The sequence below is a fragment of the Gastrolobium bilobum genome, unplaced genomic scaffold (assembly GCF_033153095.1).
Source record: "Gastrolobium bilobum isolate Gb01-03AN ecotype WA unplaced genomic scaffold, APGP_CSIRO_Gbil_v1 utg56655, whole genome shotgun sequence".
Taxonomy (NCBI): domain Eukaryota; kingdom Viridiplantae; phylum Streptophyta; class Magnoliopsida; order Fabales; family Fabaceae; genus Gastrolobium; species Gastrolobium bilobum.
The window spans coordinates 127,740-143,106 of record NW_026896372.1 but is presented as its reverse complement, the minus strand read 5'-3'; the positions used below and the strand labels follow the sequence as shown (position 1 = coordinate 143,106).

Genomic DNA, 15,367 nt, shown 5'->3' with positions numbered 1-15,367 from the left:
TTGATTAATTAATCCTTTTACAAAAAATATTGCCTGTATGTAAATTGCAATAAAAGCTAATAACACTGAATAACACTGAATAACCTCATTAAATAATTAACGGTGTCTCTAGTCACGGAACTACAACACGTAGATCGGACAGATCCTGATACATTATACAACTCGAATCTAAATCAACATAGTCAAGTCAATGTGGCATGGACAACCCCCATGCTCACCAAATAAGGCAACAAAGCCCAACATGGTCTCAAATCATATAAAAATATTAGACAACAAAACAAAATAACAGCCAGACGTATCAGCACATCATCAAATATCTCAACTCAGCTCCGGCCTCCTGCCGCCCGAGGTCTCAACCCCCGAGTTACCTAAACCTGAAAATGTGCCCCAAATGTGGAGTGAGATCTCTAAACAGAAATCTCAATAAGACAAGGGGTCCTCATGATCTTTCCACCCCAAGCTCACTTACATGTGCAATATAAGTTCTAAAAGCAGTAAAACAGTATAAGTTCCAAAATCAGTGCAATGCAGCATAATATCATGTCATGTGTCTCAATATCTTACTGGCCAGAGAAAATGAAGGAATTACATACGTCTATAACCTACAATCAGTGCAAGACGCCTCTTGCACCCACCCACAGAATCACCATATTGTATGACGCCACATACTCAGGCTTACCGTCTAGGTGGAACAACACATGCATATCATAAAGCACTTGCACATAACAGCTCAACAACATTTCAAATATCTATACATGAAAACACATCATGCATATAAACCATTCCCCCATGGGGTATGGTGGAACCAACAATGGCTAAACCGAGGATACGAAAGCTTACCTCTTAAGCAATCAATCCAACCCAAAGTCCACACTAGTTCAAAGTCCACAAACAACACAATCACAATCTGTTTTAGACCAACAATCATATCCACATTCATCATCTAATAGTTCAAGATATAACAACAACGTTTTCTTCTTCGTTTAATGTCTTTAGGCTTCTCACAGAGCCATAAGCCCCTAATCCCTTTGATTCTGACTTAGTTAATTATTACAGAGGTTTAACTTAACCAATCATGGGTTCACAAACCCAAAAATATAGTTCTGAATAAACAGAACAATCTCTGTCTCGAAATTCCCAGAATATCTGGAAATTTGTCGGGGCCATATTTGGATATCCATATCCGGATATCATATTCGGATATCTCCAACCCCATATTCGGATATCAATATCCCGATATCATATCCGGATATTTCTCTACAGAATACAGTTCTGCATTTTCGCGAAGATATCACTCAAAGGTTCAACTTTTACCATTATAAAACGTCCAAGAATTTATTTTTAGGCATATATATGTTAGTATACATACTAGTTACTTAACCAACTCATTAACATGCCAAGACTCAACTTTTAAACAAGAAAAACTCATAACAAGTGATCGTGCTTACCACCCAAGCTCAAAACAGAGACCAAAGCTGCTCTTGGAGCTCATCACTCAGCCTCAAAGTTCAGACTCCAAAGGTGTATGAAAATATATAGCAAGTTTGGCCTTTTCTCCACAAAGTTCACCACTTGGAACTTCAACAACCAAGGAAAAGGCTCGAACACCACAACCCAAGAACTCAGCCCCCTCACTCTCACTAGACAGCAACCAACACTTTGAAATGATGCACCTTTCCCACTCACAATGATTGTTCACACTCACCCAAGGTATTCTGGTGAAGAAAAAGGAAGGAAAGGTGGTCACTTGGGCTCTTTTTTGGAGGAGGAAGAGGATGGCAAGGTGGCTGCTCAAAGGCTCCAGAAAATGCTACGTAGAAATGATAAAATCTGACCTAGGATCATGTGTCATCCCTATTTATAAGTGTATTAATTCTAATCACACTGTATTAGCACTAAAAGCTACGCTTATCAATTTAATCCCAAACTTTGAATTCTGAACCTAGCCATTTTTCTAAGATTTTTCATATTTTTATTTTATTTTTCGCAGCACTTTGTCGGTACGCGCTTCTACGTAGCCGGTATCAATTCTGACACCAGTTCTCATTATTTTGACTTGAACTTGACATACTATTCCTAGATATTATTCTAGTGATATATACATACTTTTCGTAATTTTCCGGGATACTTCATCGGTACACATTTATATTGTGAGGCAGAACCGGTATCGGCACTTTTCGTTAGAAAAACAACTTTCAATATTATTAATCACTTACCATAATTATTTAAGCTTCTTATAATTATTAGGGTCAATTATGGAATTATCTCATTTATCTCATACTTAATTAATTAAATTCTTACATTAACGGTGCAGGTTCTTACAATCACTAAATAAAGGAAGCAAAGAGAAGCGTCAAGTTTTTCAAGCTTCTTTCTCTGAAATCTTCGATCTACAGCTCTTTCTCTTAACTTTGTTCTCATAAAATAAAAATTGCTCCCGCCAAAGATCATCCTCGAGAAGGGTTTACATTCTAATTCCAAATCTGCCCAAATATTGATCAAATCCTTGGTGTAGAATCCTCTGTTAGATAAAATTTAATTCTACTTACAAATAGTCACGTGTTTACCGCACTAGTGGCACCACTCCCGCGCTACTGGGGCAGGAGAAATAAGACTTGCTATTGGCTTTAGCTCTGGTGCTTGTAGCACCACTCTCGCTCTACTGGCACGGGCAATTTAGCAATCCTGGCACTTCTAGCGCGAGTTTCGTCAAACAGAGGCTTCAAGATTTTCTGGCGCTGGCAGTGCCACTCCTCGCGCTACTATCGCGGGAGACTTTGACTTTGCCTTCTCTTGATCTTGTGATTTGATCCATTTTCCAAGTAATTTTGCCTAATAAACACAAGAATTTCATTAGAGCAAGTCTGAGTATGGATTATCAAATTGTATCATGATTATTAGCTCTTTTAACTCAATTTAGATTAAATCTTTGCTCTTTTTAGCCAATAAAACATATGCTGGAGGCATATCACAAAGCTCTGGGAATTCATGAGATGAAGCCAACCATGGTCTCCTTATAGTTAGTTGACAAATCTATAAAGAGGCCAAACAGAATAATTGAAGATATGTTGGTAAAGGTGGACAAGTTCATCTTCCTCACAAACTTCGTGATTTTAAATATGGAGGAAGATGCTAAAATGCCTCTACTTCTTGGAAGACCTTTCTTAACTACCACAAGAGCTATGATTGATGTTGAATAAGGAAAATTGATGCTGTGAGTAAATGATGAGATGATGACCATTGATGTCATTTATGGTGTTGTAGTTGATGAAAATAAGGAAGCAATTTCTCTATTATTGGAATTGGAATAATTGGAAGAGAAGTGACTTTAAAAGGACACTCTTGAAACCGATTCAGTGGGTACAATTGAAGATGCAGAACCATCGGTTAAAGAGTTAGAAAAGAAGAGTGATGATGTGACTCTTGGAGAACCTAAGATGAAATTAAAAGAATTACCTCCTAACTTGAATTACGCATTTCTTGGTGACAACAGTTCTTATCCAGTCATTATTAATGTTGATTTGAAAGCTATTGAGGAGGAGAAGCTTCTAAATGTATTAAAGAAGCATAAAGATGCCATTGGCTAGTCAATTCTTGATCTAAAGGGTATAAATCCCTCCTTTTACACTCATAAAATACTGATGGAGGATGACATTAAACCAATAAGGCAGCCGCAAAGTAGACTCAATCCAACTATAAAAGAGGTTGTGAGAAAGAAAATGGTGAAGCTCTTAGACACATGGATGATTTATCTGATTTCTGATAGTACTTGGGAAAGTCCAATCTAGACTGTGCTTAAGAAAAGTGGAATCACAATGGTGCGTAATGAGAATAATGAGTTGATCCCCACAAGGACAATCACCAGGTTGAGGATGTGCGTTGATTACTGAAGATTGAATGCAGCCACTTGGAAGGATCCATTCCCTCTACCTTTTTTGGACCAAATGTCGGAAAGATTGGCTGGTCACGCTTACTATTGCTTCTTGGACGGCTATTCAGGATACAATCAAATAGCAATTGCTCCGTAAGGCCAAGAGAAGATAGCTTTCGCATGTGCATATGGTGTCTTTGCTTATCGGAGGATGTCGTTCAGGTTGTGTAACGCACCGATTACTTTTAAGAGGTGTATACTTTCTATCTTCTCTAATATGATTGAAAAATTTATTGAGGTCTTTATGGATGATTTTTGTGTTTTTGGTTCTTCTTTTGATTCTTGTTTAGCTAATCTTTTTAGGCCATAAAATTTCTGAAAAAGGCATTGAGGTAGATAGAGCAAAGATAGCCCTTATAGAGAAACTTCCCCTCACTAACGTGCATGGTGTGCATAGTTTTCTTTGTCATGCAGGTTTTTATCGGTGCTTTATCAAGGACTTCCACATAATTGCTAAACCTCTATTCAACCTATTAGTCAAGGAAGAGGAATTCAGATTCGATGATGATTGTTTAGTTTCTTTTAATCTTTCAAAAGAAAAATTAATCAATGCACCTATTATCACAACCGCCTTTGAATTCTTATACAACGACACTTAACGAACCGTCTTAGAATGCTTATTCCACTTCCTTTATACAACCGCCTTGGAATTTTTATTCAAAGACACTTAACGAACCGCCTTAGAATGCTTATTCCACGACACTTAATAACCGCCTTTGAATTCCTTTAAACGACGTTTAATAAACCTCCTTTGAATTGTTATTCAACGACACTTAACGAACCGCCTTGGAATTCTTATTCCATGACACTTCATAGCTGTCTTTGAATTCCTTTAAACGACGTTCCATATAATAACCCTTATTATATGAATTTTTAATTAGAGGGTTATGATGAGGACCTTATGGTCATAAATAGAATGAGGATGAAATTCTAAGAATTTTGATATCCATATTGAGAGTATTTTGCACAGATGAATTTTCATCTGTTAATTTTGACTGCTGACGTAGTAACAGTCAGTAGAATAGCTCCAAGTTATCAAATTATTGTTAGAGAGATAATCTAATGATATAAACATCATGAATGAGGTTAGTATATGATTTGATGAAGTTTGATACCCATATTGGGGTATTTTGAAAAAGTCACTTCTGTCGGGTATTTTGTACTGTTGTAGAAGCAGCCGGTAGAATCCCGAAACAGGAAAAGATGAGAAAATAGAAATAAATACCAATATATGCCTAACAAGTCATAATTAGACCAATAATGTAAAAGTTAAGAAGATAATGAAATCCGGGTACAGTTAAGAACACCGGTAAAGACTACAGTCCAATTAAACAACTGTTAGTGGATCTGTGACCTACTAATCAAATTTTCAAGTTATGAACATGATAATTAGACAAAATTAATGTTAAGTACTTAAAGTTGGAGTCTTGGGGGTTTCCGGGTAAAAATTTGATGACGATTCAGATAAAAATTACACCGGGTCTCACTAGAGGGCAAAGTGCCACTAAAGTGACATGGCACCCCTAATTAGGGCACCTTCCCCTCCATTTTCTGATCAGATCCAGCGCCCCCCTTCTCACTTCTCTCTCTAAAATTCAAACTTCAAACTTTGCTCTCACTTCTCTCTAAGATTTGATCTCCAAAACCTCATCAAATCACCAAATCTCCTTCACCAAACTTGTTCCCCTCACTCTCCTCTTCACAACCATACCATTTTCATGGTGTTGATCGATTTTTTGAGTTCCTCACACCACCATACAGCCATGGTTTTTGGGATTTCAAGGACCATGGAATTGTGTTCTTGAGTTCTCTTGAAGAACAACACATCCTTGCTTAGTTCTCTTGAGTTCTAGTGTAAGTATTCTTAAACTTTCTTGAAAAATATGATCTTTTTCTCTTGTGTTCATGAGCTCTAACACTTGAGCATGTTCTTGAAGGTGTCTTCTTGTTTAAAGGAGCATTCTTAGTGGTAAAAGGTGGAGCTTGGAGCTAAAAGTGTGAACTTGAATATGTAAGCTTCACCTTGGGAAAATATGACCCAAAAAGGCTTCCTTTCCTCCTCTTTATGCCACGGTTTTGTGTATGGGTGAGGTGTATGTTGCTGAAAATTTTTAAAAAGAAAAGGTTTTGATGATTGTTCTTGAGGGTGTGTGAGTTTTGAACCAAGAAATTGTTGATTTGATGTGTAAAGGTGCAACCTTTGGATCCTTGTGTGGATTCCATGAAAAAGGATGAACTTGAACCCTAAAGGAGACACCTATGATTCTGCCATGTCATGGGATCTAGGGTTTGATGACTAAATTTTTTTATGAAGTGATTAAGTGTGGAAAAATCCTAAGAGGAACTAAGAAAGATTAATTAAGTGGGTTATCTTTAAGTGAAACCTACTATTGTTGATTAAGGATGGCTAAAAACCCTAATAAATATAATTAATCAAATCTTCCCCCTTTGATATAATGTGGATTAGTTGTGTTAAAAATAAGGAAATCATGAATTAGTGGATTAATTAAGTGTAGGTACTAATTAACTAATGAAATGACTAAGAAATAAGCTTAAAAATACTAATTTAAACACCTAAGCAATTCGGCCATATGTGATTAATTTAGGGTCACTATGTTAAAATTAGTATTAAGACCTAATTAGGACAATAATTTAGTGGTTAAGTGAGGTGGACTATACATAATACACTAATTAAAGATTAAACCCTAAAAATGAACCTAATTAGGGTTTAGGAGCACTAATCATGCAATTAATGAACTTGAGGTATCATGGCATAATGTGACTAAGTGGGATTTCATAATGTGACCTAATAATAGAAAAAAAAATCCAAGAATTAAAGTGACTTAGAGTTGCTAACCATAGGTAATTAAGATTTGATAATTAATCCCACTTAGGGTTAAATGACCAGTTTTTAGGCTAACTTGGGGATGACATATCTCCCTCCACAGAGGTCCTATAGGGATGTGCCTTATCATTTTGAAGCTTGAGATATTAGCTATGTGGTGTCAAAATTTGGTACTATTTGAAGATATATATCATTTTGTAGGTTCGATTGAGTGGAGACTGCCTTGGGAGGCCATGTGCAGGGGCTGTGCATGGCTGCAACTTCCACAAATTGTTTCTCCCTCAGTCCTTACTCAATTTAGGCTCATAATATGTTGAATTAAAGCTGAAGGTGTGTAGTTGTCAGCATAAAAATTTGGGAGCAATTGGTTAAGTAGATTTTCCAGAATCGCAGAAATGGTAAGGCATGTTTAGGGCTCTGTTCGGAGTTGGTAGGCAACTTTGCTTGTCCAACTTCAAATGGTGATAACCGGAGCTAAAAAACAGAAGCATATAGAGTTATAAGAAAACCGTAAAAGTGATATTTAGGCTAAGTTGGCTTATGGAAAACCCTTAGTAACTTTTAATGAGTATATATATGGCTTGGATGAGTGAAAATAATCTAAGTTACCTTAGTGATCCTAGAGTGAGATTCTAAGATTATGCAAGGTGCTTAAACTACGTGGTTGATTGTGTAATAAGTGAACACTTCATAATACACTAAAATACGTAATTATGTAATAATTGGTCTAGACTTGTAATGGGCATACTATTGGCATGTAAGAATGAAATGTGGAATCATTAAGTGATTGAGTATTAATGATGTAAATGATTCCTGCTCTAGGTTTGCCTAGAGGGTTTGGAACTTGAGGGTTTATTGGAGCATACGTATTTTACTATTGGAGTTGGGCTTGTGATAAGCACAGTGAGGTAAGATCCTAGTTCTGGTTGCTCCTCTCTCTTGCGGCCCCACCATGATGGTGGGCATTATGGTTGTATTGTATGAAAGTATGTGGTATAATGTATATGTGCATTCATTCACATTGATATAGATGTTATATGATTCTTTCTGTTATGATGATGCACTGATGATATATGTTATGAGAATCCTGGCCAGTGATTATAACATGTAGGCTGCCTATGACTTGACTCTGGGAGCTATTTCATACAGAGGTTGTGTTGACTGTCTATGGCTTGACCCTGGAGTCACGCATGTGTAACCGTCTATGGCTTTGACCCTGGGGTTACACAAGGATGTTATGATGATGCTATGTTTATGTTTTATGGCTGTATTATATGCTATATATCTGACTTGTCATGCAGGAAGTGGGCTCAGGGGATTAGAGGATCCTCTATGAACCTTGAGCTTACTGAGATGTGTTATCTCACCCTGTTTGGGGATATCATTTCAGGTACCCAGAGTAGTGGTGATGCTTCTAGGGGCAAGGCCCCCGCCTTGGAGTAGTGGATGACGCTGCTGATTTATCTTTATTATGTTTAGACTTTATGATGGCATGTATATTTATTAACATGCTTAATTATCTTATGCTAAGATTATATGATGTATTTATTTAGGCTCATGACTGTATGATTAGAGCCATGGATTATTTACTGATGCTTAGACGTTTGGAAATTTATGTAGACTTGATGTATGTATTCAGTTAATTGGGCATTGAACCATATTGTTTGTATTGACCCATTGAGGGGATTGCAGTCCATGTGGGACTTCCAATCTGTCTGTTTAATTATTGTATCTATCAGGTTGTGTATGTGTGGTACCCATGTCCCCAGTTATCCGAAATACAATCGTTATGTTGTCCGTGAGACTCCGTCAGGAATGACACTTGAGGTCATATCTGGATGGTCAACGACCACTAGTGATGGCCAATGGTTTTAATTAGTAGACTGAGATGTTAATGTTATGCTAATGCGATATATCAGATGAACGCTTTGAAAATGTTTTAGAAAATATTTTGGAAAAAGTTTACTCGTATTTTTATAAGACATTTTATTATCCTTTTAAAATAAAATTTTCCGCTGTGTATGCTAAATATCATATAGTTAACAACCGGAGTACTACGGGGTGTTACATTCCATCAACCGCCTTTGAATTCTTATTCAATGACACCTATCAAACCGCCTTTGAATGCTTATTCCACGACGATTTTCCAACCGCCTTGGAATATTTATCGATTTCTTTCAAGGATGTTCTAAGACCGTGATAACCGCTACAGAAACTGTCGTTGAATTATACCTCGTCGGTTATTCCAGCGGTCAGTTAAATCGTCGTTGAATTCCCTCTCGACGTTGGTAACTATGACGGTTGGTTAACTCCCGAAATCGGAATTCGAAGGCGAAATTGGAATTCAGAGGCAGTTTAAACTGTCGTTGAATTACTGATTAACCGCCTCCGTATACCTCTTTTCTTTTAGTAGGCTTAAAGTGTAATTTCTTCAAGAAATTTTCATGAAGGAAATATAAAAAACACATTCATATGGTAAATAATATGAAAAAGACAAAAAAGAAAGAAATTAAGCCATGAAATATATTATTTGAAGAAGAGGGGATAAGAATGTGTTATCCCCTTTTTATATTTATCAAACTCATCACTTGGTTGATAAAGATTCGTGCTTGAAATAAAACATGAGGATTTTGCTATTCTAAAGACTCGTGCTTGAAATGAAACATGGATGTTGCTACACCATTGAAGACTTGATCATGTTGATAACATGTTATAAAAAAAGAAGAGAAAATGTAGAAGAAGAGATGAAGACAACTAAAATATGGCTTCTAAAAGTCTAGTTCTTTAGGAACTAGCTATGGTATTTGTTTTCTACTTCCAATCTTCATAAGATACATATCTCTGTATAGGAATAAAAGAATAAGTGGTTACACCATGTACATAATGGGTAGGTTAATGCACTATTATTTAGAAATACAAAAACATCGTAACCACACAGCCTAATAACCCCCCAATTAAGGTAGTTATCCACTATGTAAAACATGTGTGTTTTGCAACAAAAATGACTTTTTTATTTTATTTTATTTTATCAACTTTGTCATTATTAAAATGTTTTGTATCCATTCCTAAAAGAAATAGATGTTACTCATCAGTCAGTTGATGAGACTCAACTAGGAGAAGGAATATTTTCGAATTTGAACAACCGCAAAATATGGTACTAATGCACCCCTCATGTAACATGAAATCACTTTGAGAGAATTTAACTACTCAAATACAAAAATTCAGATAAATAATGAGGAAAAAAATAACTGTTAATTTGTATATGGACAACTCAAATCTTCTCACACCTCTTATGTCGATGAGAGAATCCATTCCTCATACCACCCAATACCTGAACATCATCCACTATGGGAAACCAAACCGACAACCATGGTATACAACGTTTATTTGTGGATTCTAATTTGAACAACTGCAAAACGCGCGTGTGTACTATCCAATACCTGAACATCTTCCACTATGAGAAACCAAACCGGCACGCAAGTTAAACATAACGGATATTTGTGGATTGCTGACTAAGTCTTAGAATTTATGGGGTAAGGACCTACCCGTCAATATTGTGATCGTCCTGCAGGCCAAGTTTTGGTGGTCAAATGGAGGTTTTAGAAAATAAGTAGAAAACAATAATAATATTTAAACATTAGTTTTATTACACCAATTTTCAAACCATTTTTTAGATAATAATAAAAAAAAAAAAACACATATACCAACATACACTCTATTTTTTTTTCAATACACTAAAAACGATGAATTATCATGTGTAAATATCAAAGTCCAAAATGATATGGTCTTCGGCCTTTCTTAATGCACTTGTCTTCATTAGTTCAAATGTTTCACTTAGACTTTTTATATAATAAAGGCAAGCTTTCAAAATGTCCTTCCACCAGAGCCTGTCTCCCTCTGACAATTGAAGAAAACGGCAGCAACTGGCAATCCAAGATTGTAAAGTTCAGCAAATTCTCTTGTGTTGAAATTTTGTCGCCATCCAGGAGCATATACTCTCTGTCTACATGGTTGACGAAATAACACAAACACGAAACGATGAATCCCCATCGTTGGTCGTGGGTTTTCATAACTTACAACCTCATTACCTATGTGGAAATCATGCAAACTCGCAATTAGCCAATATATATAACTACGTAATACTTGATTCTATACAAATAAACATTCCCATCTTGTTCTTTTTTTATTAAAATTACATTACCATATATATGATCAAATACTTTGGACTAGGTGGAGGTTGGTCTCATCATATATAATTTAGAATATGATGCCCCATTGATTCATTTTTAATTTCCAGCACAAGATGTTCTATGCCAAACAGAATGTCTTTCAAATTTCAAAAAACGTGCTCCACATATACGATTCCAAAACTTTTATGCTCCATATCTTGAATGAAAAGCGGTTTTCGAAATGATATTAGTGTTACACATGATGTGATAGGTGCCAAATATGAATTATACTAACGCAAACTTGTCTATAAACTACAAAATCACAATTCAACAGCAGTTTCGATACATATATAATTTGATTTGTAAATATTTATATCACAGATAGAACCGATTTTAAGATTTCAAATTTCGGTTTGTATGAATTATCATATTATACATGCGTAGTAAACTAATGATTGAGATTACTTAAAAAAAAAAAGGTTTAGTATTATTTCTTTTTATCCTTGTTATGATGGCGTCATTAATTCATATCAATTATAAAATTATATTATTTTTTGTAGTGTTTTAAAATAAAATCATGATAAATAGATGGATTATACAAAACATTCAACGTCATTGAAAGTGTAGGAGAGATAAACCATATGAATCAATCTAGTTTGTACAACTAAATATATTGCATACGTAACTGATTTTACTTACCCTTGACAAAAATGAATAGTTATACTAGGTCATTTACATTTTCCATGTTCATTTACTGTTTTAATTAGTATTTTAAATCTAATTTATAAAATTAAGCATTTTACCATTTGTGTAAATTATATGATTGTTTGCAATGGTTCCACTATCTTTTAAATTAAAGGTTAACTTTTATAATTAGGAGAAACATATAACAAATAATTTTTTAACACAAAAAAGTTCCAAAAACATAAAATCCAAATCATGCTTGTATTTTTTACGTTGACATATAGTCATGATTATAAAGAATAATTATTAATTGAGTTGATTATATTATTATTAAAATTTATCATATCATTTAATGTTTGGTCCTGGTAAGGGCTAGGGTTTGGATAATTTATAACACAGCTTATGCAAATAATAAACGGAAATGTTTTCTTATGTTGATGAAGATAGGTTATCTCATGTTAGTGACATAAAATTATAGGAGGGACCCACAAATAATTGGAAAGAGAAAAAATAGATGTGGGACGCATCTTTATTATGTGTGTATAGGAAATTGGTTTATCTCATATTGAATAAGATAAATATAACCCAATAATAAATGGTTAAAATGTAAGGAACCTAAGTCGATTATAAGAAAATTGCTTCCTACGTGAGTTTTCTACTTGCATGCACCCAGACAGTTATGTTTACATTATTCTGCATGTTATGATCAGTTCATGCAGTGAAACTATTAAATTTTAAATCACATTTTTTTTTTGGCAATTGACTTATAGTTAAAATTGAGTTAATAATTAAGTGCATTTATTTATTTATTAATAAGTGCATTTTAGTGTCAACAAAAAGATGGGTAAACTATATACATACCAAAGCTAGGCCCGGTAGTTGCAGGAATATCAGTCACCAACCTAAAATCCATTGAGAGACGGGTGTTAGTTATATTTTTTTTAAGCTAATTCAACCCTAATTACTTTTTTAAGGTGAGTTGGCTCCCTTCGGTATTCCCACAAGCTTCAACTCTTTGAGTCGGCTATGAGACTAATCCGGAGTGTAAGGCGGGTCAGAAATAAAGATATTTAAACCCCACTCAAAGTGGCGTAGGAATCGAACCGAGGCTCTTTCCTTTCCACTTATTCAGCTTCTTTGCTACCAACTAATCTATCACTATTTGATGGTGTTAGTTATAATATTACATAACTAAAGTCTCTTATAAATCTGGTTCAATTATATGCGGGGCATATGTCTGATTTACTCACCAATGAAGGTACTCCCTGCAAGTTGGGTTACTCGGGCTAGGTGCATCAGGATCCACCAAGACCTTTAATAGAAGAAACAAAATTAAATATTAGAGCTAAAAACAATTAAATATTATACACCACTATATGATAAAATACTATTATTATACGTATATATAGGCACTAAGTAATGTAAATACCAGCGTGTAAAAGTTCCTGAGGTCATCTCCACCAACACTCACTCTGGGTTGGTTGGCAACGTGAGAAGGTTTAAGCTCACAACCATTGCTCACATCTCTATTACCATAGGTGACTTTGAGAGGAATAGAACTTTCAAAGGGCTCTAATACATCCCCAATTACACGCCCGACAACAAGAGGATTCCTACTACCAGTAGGCATGATTCACTCTCACTGGTTCACACTGCTCTACACAAATTTGCCTTTGGGTTGACGAGTACTACAGCATCCACCAGGAACTACGTATTTATAGAGAGCGAAAGGAAACAGTTGGTTCAAGTGATACATGCTTAATTCCGTTTAAGTATGATATTGGATTTAAATGCTTTTGAATGTAAATTTTTTTTTTTTGAAAGAATTAACCCCACCATGACGTGAATTTTTTCGGCTCAAACAGGATGATTGTCTACAGTGAAAATACATGTTTTTTTATCAAAAAAAAAAAAAAATTGTAGAAAGGAAAGGAGGGGAATGGGATATTCCTCACAAGTCTTGTCTAAGCATATTTTTGGTTTAAATGAATGTGAAGTTCGAATTTATAAACGTGACGTCGGGTTAAAAAAAGTAAAATTAATTATATTCATTGCTGATTTTACCTTTTTTTATAAAATATTAAAATGTACAAAATAAATATATAGTTAGATTCTGGAAAGATATTACTTTAATATTTGAAAATTTTAGTTAATAAAATTAAATTTTTAAAATTGTTAACTTTCTAACGAAAATCACCATACCAAAAATGTAAACTTGCCAAAAATTAATTTATAAAGATCAAAACCTTTAAAAATTAAAGTAATCGAAATAATATCTTCTTGGAATTAAACTATATATTTACTCAAATGTATAAGTCCGCGAGTATTTAAAGATTTATTTGATTTTTTAGTGCTTTTAGAAATTATAATTAATTCATGCTTTGGTTATTAATTAGTGGAATAATGCTATTTATAACGATACACGTTTCATGAAACCTTCTAGAATGTCGTGGCAATATTAGAAATGCATACGCGAGCGTCCGATAAAGAGAATTTTTTAACGGCCAGGGTTTATTCATAACGGATTTCGTAATTAAACTTTTCCAAGCATTCAGCATTTTTTTTTTCTTTTGTAAATAGCATTCAGCATCTTTTGCAAAGGAAAGAAATTTGCTCATTTCCATTGGACAAAATCTATGGAAAAGGGAAACAATCAACCAGAAATTTGATTTTCTGGAGGATTCCGGGGATTACGGAGTTGTTAAAAAAAAAACCTTTTTGTAAACGCAATCTGCCAAAATCTATTGAAATATGAGTGGATGAGGCTGTCAAAATTTTGGCGACTTAGTAATTAGTATGTCCAGAGATCCCATTTAAATAGGTATCAATATCAATATCACCTTTATTAATTTCAAATTAATTAAAATCGGTAAGAGATGAATTTAAATAAAGACTATAAAAAGATTGAGGAAAAAAATAAAATAATTAACAAAAGAAAAATATATAAATAACAGTAGAAATAAAAAAAGCAATAAACAATTTAAAAAATAAAATAAAATGAGAGGAAAAAAAAAAAAAAAAAAAAAAAAAATAGACAAAAAAATAAGAGAGAGATAAGGAAAGAAATAAAGAGAGAGATATCGAGGAAAAAACTAAAGATGAGCGATCTAGAATATAGAAAGATAAATGGGTCTAACATTCTACGATACTAATAGCTTTTCTCTAATTTGTCCTAAGACACCTTAATCTATTAAGTCTTGTTTTATTACTTTCTCCTAAGTAAGTTTCGGCCGACCTCTTCTTCTCTCTGTGTCAAGCTCTTAGTAAAAAAAATTTGATCTTACGAGAGCATTTAGGAATCTTCCCATTATATATCCAAATCACCTTAATCCATATTCTTTTATATTTTCAACCACCAGTACAATTTTTACTTTTTGTCGAATATTTTTATTTCTTATCTTATCCATCTTTGTATGACCACTTGTCCACCTTAATATCTCATTTTCGCTACTTCCATTTTATGCTCATTTGGCTCCATATAACATTGCATGTCTTATTATTGTTCTATAAAACTTTCCTTTTAGTTTAAAACGAATCTTATGTTCACACAAAAATCCTGAGGCACTATAACAACCCTCACGGTCAAAATAGGTGACGGCGAATTAACTAAGTGTTTAAGTGAATTAAATATGTATTCAAGAAAACGGTAAACGGTAAATCATGTAATTGACATGATAAATAAGTTAAGTATACAATTCATGTCAAACAAGTCTAATAGGACCTTAATATAAGTATAAG

General features: G+C 34.3%; 1 protein-coding gene across 1 annotated transcript; it reads right to left on the bottom strand.

Moving 5' to 3' along the window:
• Positions 1 to 10,640: 10,640 nt before the first annotated feature.
• LOC133299406 (protein FLOWERING LOCUS T-like) lies at positions 10,641 to 13,259 on the bottom strand. The gene is made up of 4 exons (XM_061498858.1): positions 13,059 to 13,259; positions 12,880 to 12,941; positions 12,491 to 12,531; positions 10,641 to 10,864 (listed from the first exon to the last, which is right to left on the bottom strand). The coding sequence occupies exons 1-4, from the start codon at positions 13,257 to 13,259 to the stop codon at positions 10,641 to 10,643; spliced, it is 528 nt and encodes a 175-aa protein (XP_061354842.1).
• Positions 13,260 to 15,367: the final 2,108 nt, after the last annotated feature.